Here is a 23,430-nt window from a genome sequence, read left to right as displayed (position 1 = left end):
CTTTAAAGTATTCACTACTAGAAGTAGTAGTGTTGTTGTTGTTGTTGTTTACCCAGGCGCTTTGTAGAAAGACAGAATACATCTCCCAAGGACAGTTTTTCTTCCTACCAAACCCAAACTTCAGACAATTTTGTGCAAGTCCTGTAAGGTAAGATGCTTAAGTAAAACAAGGAGCTAAAATTTTATTACACACTAGAAGATATTGTCCTCATTTTTGGCATAAAAATGAATTATGTTCTCAAAAACAAACTACCCAAACCAATACATTGTTATATGTACATATACTGATTTCACTTCAAGAACAAGATGTCCATTTATGTGCTTAAAAGTCCCGAGTACACTGAATGACAAGCAGATCAAACCTGATTTGAACACAAAAATGGCCTACCTCAAACAACTGATCAGCAGTTGTAACACACATTGCATTTTGGGGCAGACTGCATGAATAAGAAATCATATGCATTTATTGTGTAGGGAAGTAGAAAGGCCAACTGCTTGAGCAGAGCTAGAGGAAAATTTTAACAAAGTAGCAGACCAAGCAAATTATCCATGTCTTCTGCTGTTGCGCTGACATTTGCAAAGAACCTGACATCAAAATATAGCGTTAATTTTCAGCTATAAATTGAAATGTCAGTCAGTCAGCGCACAGAATTTTTAGAGGTCAGCAACTTGACGAGTGAGCATTAATTAAATTTCACTGGTACTGAGCATGCTCTTGGTTGGCCCAGACTGGCAGACATTCAATATATTTGTGTAGAAATTTAGCTTCTTTTTTAAATATAGCAGTAGGTGAGCTATTTTGGAATGACTTAATGTCCATTTTTTCTTTTAATTTACACTGTTTGTTCCAGTAGCTTTTCCTTATGATTTTAATCACATTCTCTTTAGAGAATTTTCCTAAAACAATCACTTTCCCCCCAGTGATAAAATCTTCTGATATTGATAGTCTGTGTAAGATACACAAATAAACCATTTTCACTAGTGATACCTCAAGATGTTCTGTGTTTGATTACTTTACAGTTTTGTACTTCTCTCCTGCATTGACCTTGTTACTACAGAAGTTAAAGCTTAGCTGATTCTTGTTGCTTGTCCCTTCTTGTCTTTTTATCAATATTAAATTCCACCTCTGGGAAGCTTATCTCCTCTAAAGCAAAGCAGTAAATAAAAAAATGTGAAGAAAAGAAGTTTTATGAAACTTAATCTCATAACCTGTATGCTCATAATCTTTAGACTTAAATCAAAACAAGTAACAGTATTAAATATGTTCTGTGGCATGTGGGGACTTGGAGAGAGCAAAGGAAGTTAGAGAAAATGTTTAGATGTTGCTACTGTTCCCACTAGGAAAAGTGTACAAAAGATTAACAGTTTCTTCCGAGGTTGTGATCACCAGGTCTGCTAAATATCAAACTGAGTTCTACCAGGAGAGAATTTTTGGCTCCACTCAATGCTCAAAGATAAGAAATTTCTAACAATGTGAGAAGTTCAAATCTAAGCAGGGAAAGCCTGACACAACCTTTCCACAAGAAAAAACAGTGCTACAATCAGTTTTCAGCTTGCCAAGGTGCATGTCTCAGGAGAAAAACTGCTTTCATTTTTTGATTCTTTCTGTGGTTACTGCTCCTGCAGGCATTCACTGTGACAAGAGACACAAATGATAGTCCGGGGCAGGTAAGTGTTTGCAGGCAAGACATCAGAATGTAAAATGCCAACAAATTCAAAGTTAGGACAGTATTTCATTAAAGCTGTCAGTTTCATTTTGGCCTCCTGCTGAGACCTTCCCACATGAACCTGGTATGATCAACCAATAGGAGATAGTTTACAAAAAATGAGAAACTGTTGAGCTCAGGAAATAGGATTAAAACAATTCTGAAACAGATAAAGACTATATTTAAATTTGCCAGATTAAAATAAATTCCCTTCAATAAAGATTCAGTGACGCTCAAATTCCATTCTATATCAATGGCAGAAACCATGACAGCACGCACACTGTGAAGCACAATTGAAGTAGCTGCAATAGTGAGCCTGCAGAAATTACAGGAAATCAGTGTATAAAAATTATATACATGGACACCCACACATAATAATGAAAAGATTGAGACTGTTTAGTTTACAGAGAAGATAAATAAAAGGACCTAAAAGAGATCACAAAATTAATTAATGATATATGGAAAGTAAATCAAACTCACCCATTTACCCTCACTCATAATACAAGACTAAGAGGATATTTAATTAAAGTGAAAGATAAATTTAGAACTAATAAAACAAATCACTTTTTTTAAAATGCATAATTAACCTGCAGATCTCTCTCTCACACTCTCTTTCTCTCTCTTACACACACACTCCAATGTGAATTATTACAGGATGAATTCTACAGATGAAGTAAAATTTTCAAAAGCTCCTGAGTGACTTTCAATCAGATAGGCTCCTAAGTACCACTTCCACAAATATTACCTATTACTTTTCCTAGCAATATTCTCCATTTTAAGTATAAGGTTTCTCTATGAAACCATTACTATTTCTAAAACTTGAAAAATCTTTTCAATTTTGGCTTGGAAGGAAACACCTGCTAGCACTAAAATGATCCACAGTTTTCATTGCCTGTGTTTTTTGATCACCCGCAGAAGCCATTTAAGATGATCAGAAAGTTGCACTCCATTTAATTAAAATAGTCCCAGGGAGTTTTCAAACTCTTACTGGAAGGCTGAACTTCAGCAGGAGGGATTACTATAATGTGTTCAAATAAATTTAAGTTCAAAGCTGATTGCGAAAAGTTACAAAGGATTCTCTCAAAACTGGGTGACGTGGCAACTTAAAAGGCAGATGAAATTCAATGTTGATAAATGCAAAATAATACACGTTAGAAAACATAATCCCAACAATACATACAAAATGATGGGGTCTAAATTAGAGATTACCACTCAAGAAAGAGATCTTGGAGTCATCGTGAATAGTTCTCTGAAAACCATCTACTCAGTGTGCGGTGGCAAACAAAAAACTAACAATGTTAGGAATCACTATGGAAAGGGGATAGATAATGAGACATAAAATATCATAATGACACTATATAAATCCACGGTACACCTACACCTTGAATACTGTGTGCAGTTATGGTTGCCCCATCCCCCAAAAGGTATATTCGAATTGGAAAAAGTACAGAGAAGGATAACATGAAGGATTATGGAAGCTATTCCATATCCCTATGAGAAAAGATGAAAAAGACTGGGATTGTTCATCTTAGAAAAGAGACAACTAAGGGGCAATATGAGAGGTCTATAAAATCATGAATGATGTGGAGAAAGTGATTCATAAAGTTATTTACTTCTTCACATAACACAAGAACCAAGGTCACCTAATGAAATTAATAGGCAGCAGGTTTAAAACAAACATAAGAGAGTACTTCATCACACAACCCCCAGTCAACCTGTGGAACTTGCTGCCAGGGGATGTTGAAGGTCAAATGTATAACTGAGTTAAAAAACGAATTAGGTAAATTCATGTAGGATAGGTCTATCAATGGTTATTAGCCAAGATGATCAGGGATGCCATCCCATGCTCTGGGTGTCCCTAAATCTCTGACTACTAGAAGCTTGGACTGAACAACAAGGGATGGATCACTGGATAAATTGCTGTGTTCTGTTCATTCCCTCTGCAGTATCTGGCATTGGCCACTGTCAGAAGACAGAATACTGGGCTAGTTGGACCATTGGTCTGGCCCACTATGGACATTCTCACGTTCTTAAATGTGCTCACCACATAATGGAACAGTACAGCATAAGGTGTTATTGGCACTCATTTTGGGAAGTCTGCACCACCACTTAATATGATCATCCTATCCATGCCAATGAAAACCTTTAAACCCCATCTTTGTGTATTCCTTTTTATTTCTATATTACAGTTTAGCATCCACGTATATGCACAAATTTAGATATATTTATATACACACACTATAGCAGAGGTTTTCAAACTGTGAGACATGTCCCCTGGGGGGTGCAGAAGAATGTTCAGGTGGTGCTCAGGCTTCAGCCCCACATGGCGGGGACCAGGGAGGGAGCACCGCCAGCACCCTTTGACTCACTTCTTTTTGTCTGGGTTGGGGGGACACAACCAAAAATTCTAAAGGGGAAGCACAGCTCAAAAAATTTGAAAACCACTGCACTACACACTCTGTTATACCTAAATCCAGTTTTAAAACCTAAACAAAATCATGCAAATAAAATAGTTTTACTTTTAGAAAGTAATCTGGCTCTTACTGGGAAAGGAGATAAAATATCAAAACAAGACATTACAGACTCATTGATAATAAAAAGAGATATACCTACCTTTTCAGTTTCATATAATTTTCACTAGCTGCAGGTCTGCATTCAGCACGTTGAACCACTATTCCTTCCAATGAAAGTTTATCTTGAATAGAAAGAAGCACTTTATTATAAAACACAGAAGTGTACATCATTCACCTTTTCAACTACTGTCTTACTATTTATGTTCAGAGTTTAGAAAACACAATATAAATCCTTTTGTCTAGTACTATTCAGCTATTTAGGGAGCTGAAGAATTATATATTTGATATCCGTACTTCTGTTCCATCCCTAGCTCTGCCACAGATTTCTTATGTGATATTGGGCAAGTCACTGACACCAAAGTATTCATTGGTGGCCAACAGGAGCTCCAGGTGCACAGTATTTCTCAAAAATTGGACCCAGAGGAAGTAACTCTAAAACCCCAAAAGGAGTACTGCGCAGAAAGCAAGCACAGGTGACTACATTTAGAACACCCTGGAAATACCACCAGCCTAACTATGTCCTTTTCACTCCAATCCTCCCTATTGTATGTAGACAGCACAATACATCCAAATATACCCTCTGTTTGGACAGCCCATCCAAAAGCCAGGTGTAATAGGATATGGTAAGGACAAATTTTACTCTCAGCTTTGCCTTTGCTTTAGGGCACTGCAGTGCCACCATCCCATTCAGATGGCATTGAAGATGATAAAAAAAATGCTTAGAGGGATTTTGAGCAACATAGGTCACTCTCTTTATAAGTATACTACATCTGTTGTTTTTTCAGTGCCTTGCTGACTGAATTATTTATTATTGAAACCTAAAATCTAACTCTGGTCTCCCTAATGACACTGCAGAGAACAATTATCTGACTCTAGGCATTTAACATGGCTGCATTTATACATTTTTGCTTTGCCTAAGTAATGAATTAAATCCTTCAAAAGAACAAGAAAGTAGCATTTGGCTTTTCTGACAGTTCTGTGCACGCAGAGCTGAAGCTGTATGGCGAGTGGGTGAACCTCGGGCTTGGGGCAGTCAGTTCCCAGCCTGACCCACCCCTTCCTTCTGAGGCCCTGCCCCTCGCCTCAAAGCTCAGAGCCTCCTCCCACCCCCACCCCGGTTTGCCGAAGCCCCTCCAACCCCAGAGCGCCAGGCAATCCCAGCCACCCCAAGTCCCAGCTTCCCTAGCCGTAGGCTTCCTGGAAGAGGAGCAGCCTATCTGGGCTAGGGACAACTACCAGCAGGAGGAGGCCGCGGGGCGTAGCGTGGACAGGGCCACACAGGGCTGTTTGGGGAGGCACAGCCTTCCCGAGCCTATTATACACACCGCCCATGTGAAGCCAAACAACAATAAATTCTTCTCTCTTAGATTCACAGGGGTTAAAAGCCAGAAGGAACAATTAGATCACCTAGTAAGACCTACTCTATACCACAGACCATTAAAATTCACACAATTGTCCTGCATGGAGCCCAATAACTTGTGTTTAGCTAAAGCATAACTTACAGAAAGGCATCCAGTCTTGATCTGAGGACATCAAGAAAAGGAGAATCCTCTACTTCCTTTGGTAGTTTGTTTCAATGGTCATTCACCCTCACTGTTAAAAATCTCAGCCTAATGTTCAATTTGAATTTGACTCGCTTCAGCTTCCACGAATTGGTGGTTGTTATGCCCTTATCCACTAGGTTAAAGAGCCCTTCAGTACTCAGTGAAAAACAACAAAGAGTCCTGTGGCACCTTATAGACTAACAGACGTATTGGAGCATAAGCTTTCGTGGGTGAATACCCACTTCGTCTGCGTCTGACAAAGTGGGTATTCACCCACAAAAGCTTATGCTCCAATACGTCTGTTAGTCTATAAGGTGCCACAGGACTCTTTGTTGCTTTTTACAGATCCAGGCTAACACGGCTACCCCTGATACTTCAGCACTCAGGATTTTCTCTCCCTGAACGTACTTATACACTGTAATCAAGTCACCTCTCAATCTTTTTAATAAGCTAGACCAGTGGTTCTCAACCAGGAGTACACAGACATCTTCCTGCAGCCACCAAGCTCTCCTCACACCCAGCGCACCGCATCCCTGCTCCTCTGCCTACCTCCAGGCGCTTCCCGCTGCCAAACAGCAGCACTTTCCAGGGGCGAGGGGTGGAGGAGCAGGGAGCTGTGGGCTCAGGGGAAGAAGCGGAGAAGAGGTGGGGATTTGGGGAAGGGTTGGAATAGGGGCAGGGGGGCAGAGTTGGGGTGGGGACTTTGAGGAAGGTGTTGGAATGGGGGCAGGGAAGGGGTGGGAAGAGGCAGGGCAGGGGTGGGGCTTCATAGAAGGGATGGAGTGGGGTGGGGGCGGAGTCAGCGGGGGGGGTCAGTGATGCGGCCCTCGGACCAATGTACTAGTCCTCATGTGACCCTCGTGATCATTTGAGTTTGAGATCCCTGTTCTGGGGAGTACATCAACTCATCTAGATATTTGCTTAGTTTTACAACAGGCTACATAAAAAGCACTAGCGAAGTCAGTACAAACTAAAATTTCATATGACTTGTTTATACTGCTCTATACACTAGATGCAAGTACAATATTTATATTCCAATTGATTTATTTTATAATTATATGGTAAAAATGAGAAAGTCAGCAATTTTTCAGTAATAATGGGCTGACACTTTTGTATTTTTATGTTTGACTTTGTATATAAAATCATGAGTGATGTTGAGAAAGTGGATAAGGAAAAGTTATTTACTTATTCCCATAATACAAGAACTAGGGGTCACCAAATGAAATTAATAGGCAGCAGGTTTAAAACAAATAAAAGGAAGTTCTTCTTCACGCAGCGCACAGTCAATTTGTGGAACTCCTTACCTGAGGAGGTTGTGAAGGCTAGGACTATAACAATGTTTAAAAGTATCAGAGGGGTAGCTGTGTTAGTCTGGTTCTGTAGAAGCAGCAAAGAATCCTGTGGCACCTTATAGACTAACAGACGTTTTGCAGCATGAGCTTTCGTGGGTGAATACCCACTTCTTCGGATGCAAGTAGTGGAAATTTCCAGGGGCAGGTTTATATATGCAAGCAAGCTAGAGATAACAAGGTTAGTTCAATCAGGGAGGATGAGGCCCTGTTCTGGCAGTTGAGTGAAAACCAAGGGAGGAGAAACTGGTTCTGTAGTTGGCAAGCCATTCACAGTCTTTGTTTAATCCTGAGCTGATGGTGTCAAATTTGCAGATGAACTGGAGCTCAGCAGTTTCTCTTTGAAGTCTGGTCCTGAAGTTTTTTTGCTGCAGGATGGCCACCTTAAGATCTGCTATTGTGTGGCCAGGGAGGCTGAAGTGTTCTCCTACAGGTTTTTGAATATTGCCATTCCTAATATCTGATTTGTGTCCATTTATCCTTTTCCTTAGAGACTGTCCAGTTTAGCCGATGTACATAGCAGAGGGGCATTGCTGGCATATATTACATTGGTGGACGTGCAGGTGAATGAACCGGTGATGGTGTGGCTGATCTGGTTAGGTCCTGTGATGGTGTCGCTGGTGTAGATATGTGGGCAGAGTTGGCATCGAGGTTTGTTGCATGGATTGGTTCCTGAGTTAGAGTTACTATGGTGTGGTGTGCAGTTACTGGTGAGAATATGCTTCAGGTTGGCAGGTTGTCTGTGGGCGAGGACTGGCCTGCCACCCAAGGCCTGTGAAAGTGTGGGATCATTGTCCAGGATGGGTTGTAGATCCCTGATGATGCGCTGGAGGGGTTTTAGCTGGGGACTGTATGTGATGGCCAGTGGAGTCCTGTTGGTTTCTTTCTTGGGTTTGTCTTGCAGTAGGCGGCTTCTGGGTACACGTCTGGCTCTGTTGATCTGTTTCCTTATTTCCTCATGCGGGTACTGTAGTTTTGAGAATTCTTGGTGGAGATTTTGTAGGTGTTGGTCTCTGTCTGTGGCGTTAGAGCAGATGCGGTTGTACCTCAGTGCTTGGCTGTAGACAATGGATCTTGTGGTGTGCCCGGGATGGAAGCTGGAGGCATGAAGGTAGGCATAGCAGTCGGTAGGTTTTCGGTATAGAGTGGTGTTAATGTGACCATCAATTATTTGCACCGTGGTGTCTAGGAAGTGGAACTCCCGTGTAGATTGCTCCAGGCTGAGGTTGATGGAGGGGTGGAAGCTGTTGAAATCGTGGTGGAATTTTTCCAGAGTCTCCTTCCCATGGGTCCAGATGATGAAGATGTCATCAATGTAGCGTAGGTAGAGAAGGGGCGTGAGTGGACGGGAGCTGAGGAAGCGTTGTTCCAGGTCAGCCATAAAAATATTGGCATATTGTGGGGCCATGCGGGTGCCCATAGCGGTGCCACTGATCTGGAGATATATATTGTCATCAAATTTGAAATAGTTGTGTGTGAGGATAAAGGCACAGAGCTCAGCAACCAGTTGTGCTGTGGCATCATCAGGGATACTGTTCCTGACAGCTTGTATTCCATCAGCGTGTGGGATGTTTGTGTAGAGAGCCTCCAGATCCATGGTGGCCAGGATGGTGTTTTCTGGAAGGTCACCAATGCATTGTAGTTTCCTCAGGAAATCAGTGGTGTCACGGAGATAGCTGGGAGTGCTGGTGGCATGTTTAAAATGTTTAAAATGTTTAAAAGGGGACTGGATAAATTCATGGTGGCTAAGTCCATAAATGGCTATTAGCCAGGATGGGTAACAATGGTGTCCCCAGCCTCTGTTCGTCAGAGGATGGAGATGGATGGCAGGAGAGAGATCACTTGATCGTTGCCTGTTAGGTTCACTCCCTCTGGGGCACCTGGCATTGGCCACTGTCGGTAGACAGATACTGGGCTAGATGGACCTTTGGTCTGACCCGGTACGGCCTCTCTTATGTTCTTAAGCAAGTAGTTTTTAAGTGAGGTGAAACTTGGAGTACACAAAACAAATCAGGCTTCTGAAAGGGGTACAGTAGTCTGGAAAGGCTGAGAGCCACTGAGCTAGACGGACTGAGCTCTGCACGCTCTCACCCTAAGGCATTTTCATGGCTCTTCTCTGCACCCTCTCTAATTTTTCAACATCATTTTTAAAGTGTGGACCAGAAAGGGATGTAGTATTCCAGTTTCAGTCTTGCCACTGCTACACACAGAGGTAAAATCACCTTCCTACTCCTACTCACTGCTCCTGTTTATACATTGTAGGATCACTTTAGCCTATTTTTCCCCACAGCATTGCACTGGGAGCTCATACTGAGTTTCCCTGGCCTCTCTGGCCCCTAAATGCTTTTCAGAGTCATTGCTTTCCAGGATACAGTCCCCTCACTGTGTAGACCTGGCCTGCATTCCTTGTTTCTAGATATATCACTTTGCATTTGGCTGTATTAAAATGCATTTTCTTTGAATGGGCCCAGTTTACCAAGCATTACAAACTGCTCTGTACGACAGCTGTCCTTGCCATTACTTACCACTCCCTCAGTCTTCATATCCGCTGTACATTTTAGCAGCAGTGATTTTATATTTACTTCCAGATAATTCATTAAAAAATGAACAGCATCAGGCCTAGTACTGACCCTTCTGCAACCCCCCGAGAAACACACCCATTCAGTGATGATTCCCCATTGACAACTACTTTGGGATCTGTCAGCTAACCAGTTCTTAATCCATTTAATGTATACTTTATTGATATAGCATAGTGTTAATTTGTTATCTGGAATGTCATGTAGCACTGAGTCAAACCCCTTATAAAGTCAAAGCATATTAAATCAATGTAATTAAGTTTACCAACTACACTTGTAATCTCAAAAAATGAATTCAGATTTGACAAGACCTATTTTCAATAAAACCATGCTGAATGGTATTAATTATATTCCCATCCCTTCATTCTTTATTGATTAAATCCAGTATCTGCTTTTTCATTATTTCACGTAGGACTGGTGTCAGGCTAAGCGGCATACAGTTGCCCTAGTCATCCTGCTTGCCCTTTTTGAATATTATCATTTTTCCCAGTCTTCTAAGATTGATTAAAAATTAACATTAGTGCGCCAGAGATCTCCTCAGCCAACTCTTTTATAACTCCTGGGTGCAAGTTATACAGACCTGCAGACTTTAAAATGTTTATACCTAGCAGATGTTGTCTAACATCCTCCTCAGCAAAGATGAATTATGAACAACTCAAGAAAGATCAGCTTCTATCTGGATTTATCCGGAACAGACTAATATATCTGGCTCTTGGCTTTCAGTTTAAAAACAGAAAATTTTAGGCCCTTGAAAAAAACCTCTTTTAAAATGCTTACACATTACCATAATGATCCCACCTCGCTGCCTCCACGTCACAGCCCTGGTAAAGCTTTCCAGGCCGGACAGGCAGCTGACTGCAAGTCCCAACAAAGTGGATCTGTGTGCTTTTAAGCTTCCCTTAGTCTGGGTTAGGCTTCAGCGCTCTTTCCTTGTCCTCTCTGTTTGTTACACCTTAATGGAAATGGAACCTTGCAGTCCAGCTGCTCTAGTCAGTAGTTCTCAACCTGAGGGTATGCAGAGGTCTTACAGGGGGTACATCAACTCATCTAGGTTTCTGCCTAGTTTTAGAACAAGCATCATAAAATCACTAGCGAAGTCAGTAAAAACTAGAATTTCATACAATGACTTGTTTATACTCTTCTATATACTATACACTGAAATGTAAGTACAATATTTATATTCCAATTGATTTATTTTATATTTATCTGGTAAAAATGAGAAAGTAAGCAATATTTAAGTAATAGTGTGCTATGACACTTTTGTATTTTTATGTCTGATTTTGAAAGCAAGTAGTTTTTAAGTGAGGTGAAACTTGAGGGACGTAAGACAAATCAGACTCCTGAAAGGGGTGCAGTAGTCTGGAAAGGTTGAGAAACACTGGTCTAGGTCACCAAGACCCTGTGCTGACCCTCAAAACACCCCAGTTGCTTAAGCCCACCCATTCTCAGAGCTCCAACACTGTGGGCACTCTGCTTTACAGTTTCCATCTAGGGTCACATGATAGGTACTTTGAAAAGCTTACAGAAGTAATCACCCTTTAGACAACACAAGAAATATACAGATATAGGCAGACCACCACGACGTCTATATAACATCCTTGCCTGAGCTTCCTCACCACTCTGGAGAGTTCTTTGGACTTAGGTTGATGTTTCTAGGGAGTCCAGGATCCTTCCTCTCTCCCAGCCCAGGGCTTCTCATCTGGAACTTACAATCTCTCTGGTCTCTTCTCCTTCCCCCTCTAAAATGTCTGGTCAGAGACCCTTTTCTCTGAATGAGAAGAATGGGAGGGGATTTGATAGCTGCTTTCAACTTCCTGAAAGGGGGTTCCAAAGAGGATGGACCTAGACCATTCTCAGTGGTACCTGATGACAGAACAAGGAGTAACGGTCTCAAGTTGCAGTGGGGGAGGTTTAGGTTGGATATTAGGAAAAACTTTTTCATGAGGAGGGAGGTGAACCACTGGAATGGGTTACCTAGGGAGGTGGTAGAATCTCCTTCCTTAGAGGTTTTTAAGGTCAGGCTTGATAAAACCCTGACTGGGATGATTTAGTTGGGAATTGGTCCTGGTTTGAGCAGGGGGTTGGACTAGATGACCTCCTGAGGTCCCTTCCAACCTTGATATTCTATGATAACCTCCAGTCCCCTTTGTCCAGTGGTGCCCTAAGCCAAGCCTCATCAGGTATTTTAAGTCCCACAGCAAGTGATCCATTGCTTAGTTACCAACCTCACCTAGGCAGTCTGGTCCTTCTGGGGCAATAGCCAACTCTGTCCAAGAGTGCTTCTATGTGAATAGATGACTATGAAGAGTGCTTCTATGTGAATAGATGACTAACCCTCCATTGTTAGCCCTGTGTCATTATCCTTTGGAATTTCAGTCCAACATGGAAGTAAAAAACATAGAAGGCAGAGAAGCCCCACATTCAAAATGGAATTTGTAGTTTGACAACCATATATAGAGTTCATAATTTCAAAGTGGAATTCATGAGCTGTATGATTCTCCAAACAGTCAAAACAATATTCCTTAATATAAGTTGTAACTCCCCATTATTTCACTAACAGAGTAAAATCTTCACTAACTGCATTCCACAATGGACTACACATATCCGGAAGGGGAAATCCTCTTGGGGCAGGTGTATAGCACCTATGATACTGCCAAAGACACTGTCCAGAGGGCAAAGTCTGAAACTCCTCTCCCTCTTGTGCTCTCTTGGGAATTGTAACACTCCTAGATGAAGATATCTGCTAGAGAGCGGGGTAAAGCCTGCTGCAGCAAAAATGCACCACCCTCCCTATATTCCTTAGGGTGGAAGAAAGTAATGACAGTTCCTGCTCCCTTTCTGACCCTTTAGCTGTCTTCACCCACCAAAGATACTGTCATAAATATAAAGGGAAGGGTAACCACCTTTCTGTATACAGTACTATAAAATCCCTCCTGGCCAGGGGCACAAAATCCTTTTACCTGTAAAGGGTTAAGAAGCTCAGGTAACCTAGCTGGCACCTGACCAAAAGGACCAATAAGGGGACCAAATCTGGGGATGGGGAAAAGGCTTTGTTTTGTCTGTCTGTTGTGTGCTTGCCGGAGACAGCTCAAGAAAGCAAGCTATCCAACTCCATTAGTAAGTACCAATGAAGAAATACGTTAGATTACTTTTATTTTGGCTTGTGATTTTACTTGTCTAGAGGGATGTTTATCTCTGGATTTGTAATTTTAAGGTTTTGCCTAGAGGGGAGATCCTCTATGTTCTTGAAGTCTTTTGTTATTATGTAAAGTGCTTACCATTCTGATTTTACAGAGGTAATTCTTTTACCTTTTCTTTAATTAAAATTCTTCTTTTAAGAACCTGATTGATTTTTCATCATTTTAAGATCCAAGGGTTTGAGTCTGTGTTCACCTGTACCAATTGGTGAGGATATTATTCTCAAGCCTCCCCAGAAAAGGGGGTGTAGGGGGTTGGGGGATTATTCTCAAGCCTGCCCAGGAAAAGGGGTATAGCGGCTTGGGGGGATATTTGGGGAAGGTAGGGCTCCAAGTGGCCCTCCCTAAATGTTTGTTTAAATCACTTGGTGGTGGCAGCATTACTTAATCCAAGGAATAGGGGAGTTTTTAACTTAAGCTGGTAGAAATAAGCTTAGGGGATCTTTCATGCAGGTCCCCACATCTGTACCCAATAGTTCAGAGTGTGGAGGGAACCCTGACAGATACCATATATAATAACCTCATATTGGGGAGGGTTTTAAATATTGAGCACTAGATATTGCAACCTTAATAATGCATGAAAGCTTGTCTTTTTAGTTTAATACCTCTTTGCCTGTATCCTTTTCTTTGCTTTAAAGGAAAAAAAGGAGAAAAAATCTTGAGCTATTTGGCTTTCACAGTTTACAAGCACTGCATACTTACTAATGAGCTTGTTCTGGAAGTAATGGATTTGTGGTGCTTTAGATGGTATAAACTCCTTAGTCTGGTGTGCAGCAGGTCTACCGCATTTACAAGGTCCACCAGCCCTTGTCCTGAAGGCATTATAGTGGGACTGTTGCCACATTATAGTTAAACAGTAAGTTCATATCAGTCTTAACAGCTAATCTTCCAAAGGGCTTGTCTACACATGGAGTTATTCAGGAATAGCTGTCCCTGAATAGCTCCATGTGTAGACAAGCCCTAAGCACTCTAATATACACACACATCCTCAGATTGGTGAGGTACTGCCATTTTCAAGACAGAGTCCATGGTAGGGTTAGTGATGCATATTTAGGCCATGTCTACACTAACAAGCTTAGAGCGGCACAACTGTACCGATGCAGCTGTGCCGCTGTAAGACTGCTCATGTAGCCATTTTATGCCGATAGAAGAGAGCTCTCTCCTGTCGACATAATAAAACCATCTCAATGAGCGTTGGTAGCTATGTCGGCGGGAGAAGTTCTTCCACAGACATAGCTCTATGCACACTATTACTTATACTGGTGAAACTTATGTCGCACGCGCGCACGTGTGTGTGTGTGTTTCACACTCCTGATCAATATAAGTTTTGCCAGCATAAGCAGAAGTGTAGACATGGCCTTAGAGTCATTTGGTCAAGGGAGTCCCAGGACACAGCACCCTTACAAAAAGGAACTGAATAAAGTTGTCTGGTTCTTCTAACTTATTTTTGCACACACCTGGGGTTCAAACTATTGCATTGATCCACCTCAAGCTGATATAACCTGATTGGGTTTGAACTCAACTAGTACAGCACAGACTGTCCTGATGAAAAGCAATATTTAATAGTTAAGGGTTAAAGTTAGCTGTACAAAGTGGCTAGAATCTGGGTGATGTGCTACAGACAATGATAAGCACATGAACCACGAGAGACTTATTCTTTGTGAAGAGCAAGAGTGTATACAGGAACACCTGCCAGAGCAGCTCAGGGCAACATGCTGTAGTCATTGAACCTAACTAGCTCAATTCCTCTCCCCAGCGGTTTCCTGAAAATATCTATGGACATTATTACACTTTACCATTCTTTCTGTTTTGGGGAAAAAGCTCCTTTGGGAAGTTTTGCCTTGTCTAAGAGTAGATATTTCAAAGTGTTCTACAATCCACATGGATTCTCAAACTACCATGAAATTTTCTGTTCCACATTAGGGCCAAGACTAGCTAGTAGGGCACATTTGGTCAAGGAGTTCCTTAGATCTCTCTCCCAGCCAGAAGCTGATTTTAATAACCTAAGTGCTCTAAAATACAGGCGCATAGTGAGATTATTATTTATTTTTATTACCATAGTACTGAGGAGCCCTAGGTATGAAGTAGGGCCCATTGTGCTAGGCATTGTAAAAACAGAACAAAAAAAAGGCAGTCCCCATCCCAGAGAGCTTTCAAACTTGTCTGGAACCCTGGTATGCCACAACAGGGTTTTGAGTACTTTGGGAGAGGGGGAAGGAGAACACCAATTGAGATGAATAGAGCATTTCGCACTTCTCAGAACTGGATGTCAGGCTGCATTCATCTCCATGAAGTGTTCTCATTGACCTGAGAGCATCCCACTGAGATGTATGGGCCACTTCATTGCGATGCTCCTGTGCTGCAGAAGATTGTGCAGAGACCTGTTCCCTAGCCCCTGAAGCAGCTATGGAGGCAGGAGCTCGCCTCCAGCTTGTATATGATACCTTAATCTATTGATTACAACCCTCCCTCCTCCACATGGCCCTTCAGCCCAAGGGGCCTGGACGGCTGAACAGATAGCTGAGACAGGAAGGTGTTCCCAGGAAAACCACTCATTCAGCCCTCAATCATGCCCACCTCACTGTCACCACTTCCTCAAAAAAACACTGCCCAAAAAACTTTGTTAATGTAGGGTTCAGATTGACCAGCAGTGACCTATACCCTTAGAATGTCAAATGAACCTATGCCTAGATTTCTGAAAACCAGGAAACACATTGTGCAGGGAATCTCTCTCACACCACACAATCTTAACTCAGGTTTCAGAGTGGTAACTGTGTTACTCAGTATCAGCAAAAAGAACAAGGCATACTTGTGGCACCTTACAGCAGTGTTTCCGAAACTTTTTTGGCCACGGAACATTTTTTAGCCTATTACGGAACACTTATTATATTATTTTGTAGTCATTTGGTTTTCAAATAAAAAAATTGCATTATTTATGCTCAAATATATTTTATTTTATAAAACAAAGCAAAAATACAAATTTAAAATAACGAACTAAATTTCTAACTGGAAAGTGTGTATAAAGTAGTACAAAAATCAAGTGCAAGAGTCAAAATTAAAAGCAGTGTTCTACTTAAAAAAAACTTTTTATATATACACAAACACCAAACAAATTATAAAATAGATTTTCCTAGTAAAAATCTAAACCGAAATACAAATTTGGATTTAATGGGATTGGTGTTTCTGCATTTTTCTATCACAAATTCACTTAATATTAGGAATAATACTGGAAAGTTGAATCCTCATGCCAGGCGCAGCATCAAGTCTATTCCTATATTTGGTTTTTGTTGCAGTATAATACGAAAATCCCGTCTCACACAAATAAGTTGTAGCAAAAGGAAGGAGCACTCAAACTGTACGTTTAGCCACATTAGGGTACTCTTCTATTAGGCTACTCCAAAAATTATTCAGCGGAAGATCCTTAAACTTTTGTTTCAAGTCAGAGTCAGAAATTAAGTCAATTAGGCTTTCATAATCGTGCGCAGTAATGCCGACTGGTTTGGCTGTAATTACAAATGGATTTTGAACCCAAGCATTACCATCAGTAGTTGTAGGAAAATATTCTAATAAAGAGGCCTGCAAGTCACATAAGTGCTGTAAAATGGTGCTGGAAACTTCTTCATGGACTGTAGAATTTATTTCAGTCAGAAATTCATGTACTGTAGGGAAGCAGTCGAAGTTATTCTGTTCTACAGAAGATGCCCAGAATTCGAGTTTCTTTTTTAATGACAACATTTTATCCATTGTAGTAAAAATGGTCATATTCTTTCCTTGCAGCGACAGATTAATTTCATTTAATTTTGCAAAAATATCTGCAAGATTCGCAAGTCTCATTAGCCACGAGGAATTTGTCAGTCATTAAATTTTCATCCTGAATTATCTGAAGTGAAGAATACCAGCAGTTCACTACGAAGCTCAAAAATCCTCACAAGCACTTTCCCTCTGGATAGCCACCACACTTCCGTATGTAAAAGAAGCGTTTTGTGCTGACTACCCATTTCCTCGCACACAATTTTAAATAACCTGGATTGAAGTGGTCAAGATTTGACAAAATTGATACTTTGTACTTCTTCATCAAGCACAATTTTCAGATATGCTGGGTTTTTTTTTTTGTTTTTTTTTTTTTTAACTGCAAGTGCTTGTCTGTGTAGAACACAATGGCTCTTAGTGCTTTCTGGTGCCACACTTATGATTCGCATTACAGCTCCCTTCATCTTCCCAATCATTGCCCGAGCACCGTCAGTACATACAGCTAATTTCATGCATTCTGATAAAATTGTTGATGCAGTTGAATATTTCTTCTCCAGCCGTGTTGCTTTGCAGAGATTCACATAAGAGCAGGTCCTCTTCAATATTATTATTAAAATCTATATCAGACAAATACTAGTAGCACAGAAAGTCCTGAAAAGTCAGTGGACTCATGTAGCTGCAATGAATACTCATTGCAAATTTTCAGTCAGCAAACTAGCTCTTTTTCTATGTCATCGGCAAGTATTATTATTTGACAACTGTACAGCATCAATTTTTTTTAACCTGACTGCTCACTCAATATGCACGTTAAAATATCTTTTGCACAAGGCTTGATAAGCGTTTCTCCAATAGTGTGAGCTTCTCCGGCAAGCGCTATATGGTAACTTACTCGATAAGATGCCTCTGTTGCACTTTCATTGTCTGTTTTAGCAATTTTAATCATCGAAAGTTTACAATTTCCAAGTGAGTCACACTGCCTCTTGAAAAAACTTATATCTTAGTCTTTGTATTCAGCATGCTTGGTTTCCAAATGCCTATGAAGTTTAGCAGGAGCCAATGAACTGTTTGCTAGTATTTTGTTGCACATGACGCACTGTGCATGAGGAACATCTTTATTTCCAACACACAAAACCGAAAGACATAACTTTCATCATACTTTCGTTTCAGTCTTTAAACACCTGCTTCTTGGTTTTTTGATATACTTCGGTGGAAATTCTTTTACCATGGATAACTCACTAGTACTAACAGATCTTTTGGCAACAAAAGACTGTGATTGTTCATCCTCACTTTGAAGTGTCACAATATTTTGCTCATTTATTTTGGCCACAGTTGGAGTACCAGAAGAACTTGCTTTTCGTTTCAAAGTTCCTTCTTTTAGCCACAAATCCATGGTGATTAGGTTTAGTAACAATATTTAGAAATACTGATTTTTGTCAAATTTTGTTTGTCACAAATATTTATATTGTTTCAAGCGAAGCTAGTTTAGTTGTGCTTACCGCACACACGGTAAAGACCCACAGGTTTGAACGTGTTGCGTGAATAGGTTATATTCAACATGGCATAAAGAGAATGGTGTGTGCATACCGCTGCAGTTCGCGCAGCCTCAAGCAGAAGGGGTACAACGTCACTAACTGAAACATGCCCGAAAGGGGTAGACGTCAACATGCTTGTGTGCCGCGTTCAATTTACACCATGATATTCAATACGAGATATATCAATAACCGGGAAAAAGAGTTTTATGTTAAATTATAGTCATTCAAAAAGAGTTGTAAACTACGCTTCAAATATGCCAAATTTAAAATAAAAAAAAAATTTAAAGACCCTTTTTTAAAATTACGATTCTTTCACAGAACACCTATTCACATTGTGTGGAACACCAATGTTCCACAGAACACAATTTGGGAAACACTGAGAGACTAACAAATTGATTTGGGCATAAGCTTTTGTGGGCTAAAACCCACTTCATCAGATGCATGGAGTGGAAAATACAGTAGGGGTGTTAGGGGACGAGAGCTGAGGAAGCATTGTTCTAAGTCAGCCATAAAAACGCCCCTACTCTACTTGCACTACATTGATGACATCTTCATCATCTGGACCCATGGGAAAGAGGCCCTTGAGGAATTCCACCAAGATTTCAACAATTTCCACCCCACCATAAGAACATAAGAACGGCCGTACCAGGTCAGACCAAAGGTCCATCTAGCCCAGTATCTGTCTACTGACAGTGGCCAATGCCAGGTGCCCCAGAGGGAGTGAACCTAACAGGCAATGATCAAGTGATCTCTCTCCTGCCATCCATCTCCATCCTCTGACGAACAGAGGCTAGGGACACCATTCCTTACCCATCCTGGCTAATAGCCATTTATAGACTTAACCACCATGAATTTATCCAGTTCTCTTTTAAACACTGTTTTAGTCCTAGCCTTCACAACCTCCTCAGGTAAGGAGTTCCACAAGTTGACTGTGCGTTGCGTGAAGAGAACTTCCTTTTAGTTGTTTTAAACCTGCTGCCTATTAATTACATTTGGTGACCACTAGTTCTTGTATTATGGGAATAAGTAAATAACTTTTCCTTATCCACTTTCTCCACATCACTCATGATTTTATATACCTCTATCATATCCCCCCTTAGTCTCCTCTTTTCCAAGCTGAAGAGTCCTAGCCTCTTTAATCTTTTCTCATATGGGACCCTCTCCAAACCCCTAATCATTTTAGTTGCTCTTTTCTGAACCTTGTCTAGTGCCAGTATATCTTTTTTGAGGTGAGGAGACCACATCTGTACGCAGTATTCAAGATGTGAACGTACCATGGATTTATATAAGGGCAATAATATATTCTCAGTCTTATTCTCTATCCCCTTTTTAATGATTCTTAACATCCTGTTTGCTTTTTTGACCGCCTCTGCACACTGCGTGGACATCTTCAGAGAACTATCCATGATGACGCCAAGATCTTTTTCCTGACTCGTTGTAGCTAAATTAGCCCCCATCATATTGTATGTATAGTTGGGGTTATTTTTTCCAATGTGCATTACTTTACATTTATCCACATTAAGTTTCATTTGCCATTTTGTTGCCCAATCACTTGTTGCCCATCAACCTCAGCCTGGACTAATCCACACAAGAAATCACTTCCTGGACACTACAGTGCAAATAAGTGATGGTCACATAAACACCACCCTATACCAGAAACCTACTGACCGCTATACTTACCTACAGCCTCCAGCTTTCATCAAGACCACATCACACGATCCATTGTCTACAGTGAAGCTCTAAGATAAAGCCAATATTGCTCCAATCCCTCAGACAGAGACAAACACCTAAGGATCTCTATCAAGCGTTCTTAAAACTACAATATTCACCCGGTGAAGTGAAGAAACAGATTGACAGAGCCAGAAGGGTACCCAGAAATCACCTACTGCAGGACCGGACCAACAATAAAGTAACAAAACACTACTAGCCATCACCTTCAGCCCCCAACTAAAACCTCTCCAGCGTATCATCAAGGATCTACAACCTATCCTGAAGGATGATCCCTCACTCTCACAGACCCTGGGAGACAGGTCAGTCCTCGCTTACAAACAGCCCCCAACCTGAAGCAAATACTCACCAGCAACTACACACCACACAACAAAAACACTAGCCCTGCAACAAACCCCATTGCCAACTCTGTCCGCATATCTATTCAAGAGACACCATCATAGGACCTAACCACATCAGCTACACCATCAAGGACTCATTCACCTGCACATCTACCAATGTGATATATGCCATAATGTGCCAGCAATGCCCCTCTGCCATGTACACTGGCCAACCCGGACAGTCTCTACGCAAAAGAATAAATGGACACAAATCAGACGTCAAGAATTATAACATTCAAAAACCAGTCTAAGAAAACTTCAGTCTCCCTACACACTCAATAACAGACTTAGAAGTGGCAATTCTTCAACAAAAAAAGGTCAAAAACAGACTCCAATGAGAAACTGCAGAACTGGAATTAATTTGCAAACTGGACACCATCAAATTAGGCCTGAATAAAGACTAGCAGTGGATGGTTCACTACAAAAACTAATTTTCCCATACTAATTTCCCCATACTGTTACTCACACCTTCTTGTCAACTGTTTGAAATGAGCCACCCTGATTACATTGGCCTCATTTTTCCTCCCTTGGTATTCTACTGTTGAGTATAGCCCACTTCCACTTTAACTGAATTATCTTGTTACCACTAACCCCCCCACACTTCGTAAGGCAACTCACATCTTTTCATGTATTGTGTATATATACCTGCCTACTGTATTTTCCACTCCATGCATCTGATGAAGTAGGTTTTAGCCCACGAAAGCTTATGCCCAAATACATTTGTTAGTCTCTAAGGTGCCACAAGTACTCTTCATTGTTTTTGCTAATCTTAACTCAGTCTCCTTTTGGCGATGTCTCAACAAGTCCCTGTGAGAGATTATAGGGTTGTACCTTTCCCAGGCAGTGTGGAAAGTACACAACAGAAGTCTGGGGAAACACTTAGGCCTCATGTTCACTGTAATCAAGACGTAGGTCAGAATTAGTGAACGTGAGCTATCTAGGCATGACCTTCACTCAACCAATTCACCTACTCCAGACTAAGCGCCAAAGAGTTGCTCGATATCAACAGCTATTCAATCCTTGTCTGAGTTATTCTTTCTTGGACTTCACCTTAGGTTCGCCTCAACTAGGGTCATGGTCACTGTGAAGCGTGCTATCACACTGCTAGAATGCTTCAGGGAAATAGCACAGCACAGTGTATACATGTTACTGTATAAATGGGGTTTAGGCTGGGCAGTGAGAATATGCAAGAGTTAGATTGGGGTGAAGCACTCTTACATTCCCCTATTTTTGATATGCCCAGTGGAATGTCAACTTCCAGAGGTTGCAGTCATTCTAGTTGTCCTAAAACCCTACAGACATTATTAGAAACTCTTTCATATACGCTTCAATTTTTGTGCCAAGAAAGGCCATTGTGCTCATCCAGTTTGATCTCCTGAATATCACAGCCGAGGAAAAAAAATAAAGGATCCCTGATTCCTCTAGCTTCAACTGCTCCTCTGCTCAGACGACAGTTTGGTATCTAGGAACTTGTTGCAACTAATTCCTGCATCAGTACAACTACATCTAATAGAGTAAGGAGTGTCTAGGTAATAAAGGTAATAGGTAATAATTGGAGATATATCAGTCTCCTAGAACTGGAAGGGACCTCGAAAGGTCATTGAGTCCAGCCCCCTGCCTTCACTAGCAGGACCAATTTTTGCCCCAGATCCCTAAGCGGCCCCCTCAAGGATTGAACTCACAGCCCTGGGTTTAGCAGGCCAATGCTCAAACCACTGAGCTATCCCTCCCCTCAAAGGGGAGGGATAGCTGTCTGAAGAATGACATAATGCTGTGTTGAGCACAGCACAAATGCTGTGTTGAGCACAAAATTGCAGATTTTGTGGACATGTACGGTATGGTTTTGTCAAACTGCCTATTGCGAACTGCAAGGGGGCAGAGTTAAGGTTGTGTGGGGGTATGGTTTGGAAGACTAACTCTTTTACGCAATTGTCATAAGTTTAAGGATAGGCACACTTGACATTCTCCTTGAGTCAACAGCTGAGCCTGTAAATAGGCAGGCAGGCAGACTCTCTCTTTTTCTCCTCCTCCACCCTCGTCCCCACTCCTGGGGTCTGGAGCTAGCAGCTTGCTGACATTTTTTACTTTCTAAAGAGCTGAAGTGATTTAGCCTGACCTTTCAAAAATATTTAACTATAGCCAAACCTGGAAAATTTCAGCCCCAGACAGAGGTTTCAGAAGATAATGAGCATATGAAGCTAAGAAATGGATACTGTTTTGCAGCTGCCTTGTCTTAAAATGTATACAGCTCAGTTTGCCATGAAGGATTGCAAACTCCTTTACAAATCTGGGCTTTCTTTGGAAATCTCCCATCCAGCAGTGACCCAGCTTAGCTTCAAAGAGATGACAAGATCACCATGCAAGATAAATGACTCCAGAGTCAATCAAAGGGTTTATCAATTACCACTATCATTCTTACAGTTGGTTATAAGATTAAAACCCACATCAAACTTGATCAAATGGAGTCTGACACTTGACTATTAACTGGATTTGAGCAAAAAAGTCTCCCACAGTGGCAAAATATTATCCATAAAGCTTATGTCAGAACTACACCACTAGTTTTTCTCTCTCTTCAAATATCTTTATTAACTCTTACTAACTGTCATAAGAGTTGATTTTCAAATGGTTAGTATATTCAACAGTTATTAAATGATTAAAATCTCTTCAAATTGAAGTGATACTAAACACAATGAGGGCATCAAAGTGTTAAATTTAAACGCTGACTTTGTAATGCCTGATGCACAGAGTCTAATAAATAAAATAATGCTTAATATGTTACACATAGCAGCAGACAAAAGATTTAGCAGAGCAGCTCTGCGGACTGGGAATATTGAAGTATGGGGGCAACAAGTAGAATCAGCATGTAATTTACATCAACAGGCACACAGTCATATTAATCAATTTTTAAAAATCACATTATTAAAGCAACGTTTCTACAATACTGTATCTATAAGTAATTGCTCATATATCTGTTGGGAGCAGTATGAAGATAGTCTTAACATAAACAAAGGCACACAGAATCCTTTTCACAAAAGGATAATTGACTTTGTTGTTAACAGGCCAAAGCAATAGACATCTGCTTGTAGACTGAAAAA

At 41.0% G+C, this 23,430-nt stretch overlaps 1 protein-coding gene and 1 pseudogene across 2 annotated transcripts in view; both read right to left on the bottom strand.

Moving 5' to 3' along the window:
• GTF2F2 (general transcription factor IIF subunit 2) overlaps positions 1 to 23,430 on the bottom strand; it is a 133,568-nt gene that overhangs the window by 69,422 nt on the left and 40,716 nt on the right. For both annotated transcript variants that reach the window (XM_045013136.1, XM_045013133.1), the window contains exon 6: positions 4,320 to 4,401. In XM_045013136.1, coding sequence (XP_044869071.1) covers positions 4,320 to 4,401 — 82 coding nt within the window. The remainder of the gene's footprint in view (positions 1 to 4,319; positions 4,402 to 23,430) is intronic.
• LOC123378182 lies at positions 16,111 to 18,085 on the bottom strand (annotated as a pseudogene).

This window comes from Mauremys mutica, chromosome 1 (genome assembly GCF_020497125.1).
Source record: "Mauremys mutica isolate MM-2020 ecotype Southern chromosome 1, ASM2049712v1, whole genome shotgun sequence".
NCBI lineage: Eukaryota > Metazoa > Chordata > Testudines > Geoemydidae > Mauremys > Mauremys mutica.
The sequence above is the reverse complement of the archived record's forward strand: the minus strand, read 5'-3'. Positions and strand labels throughout refer to the sequence as shown.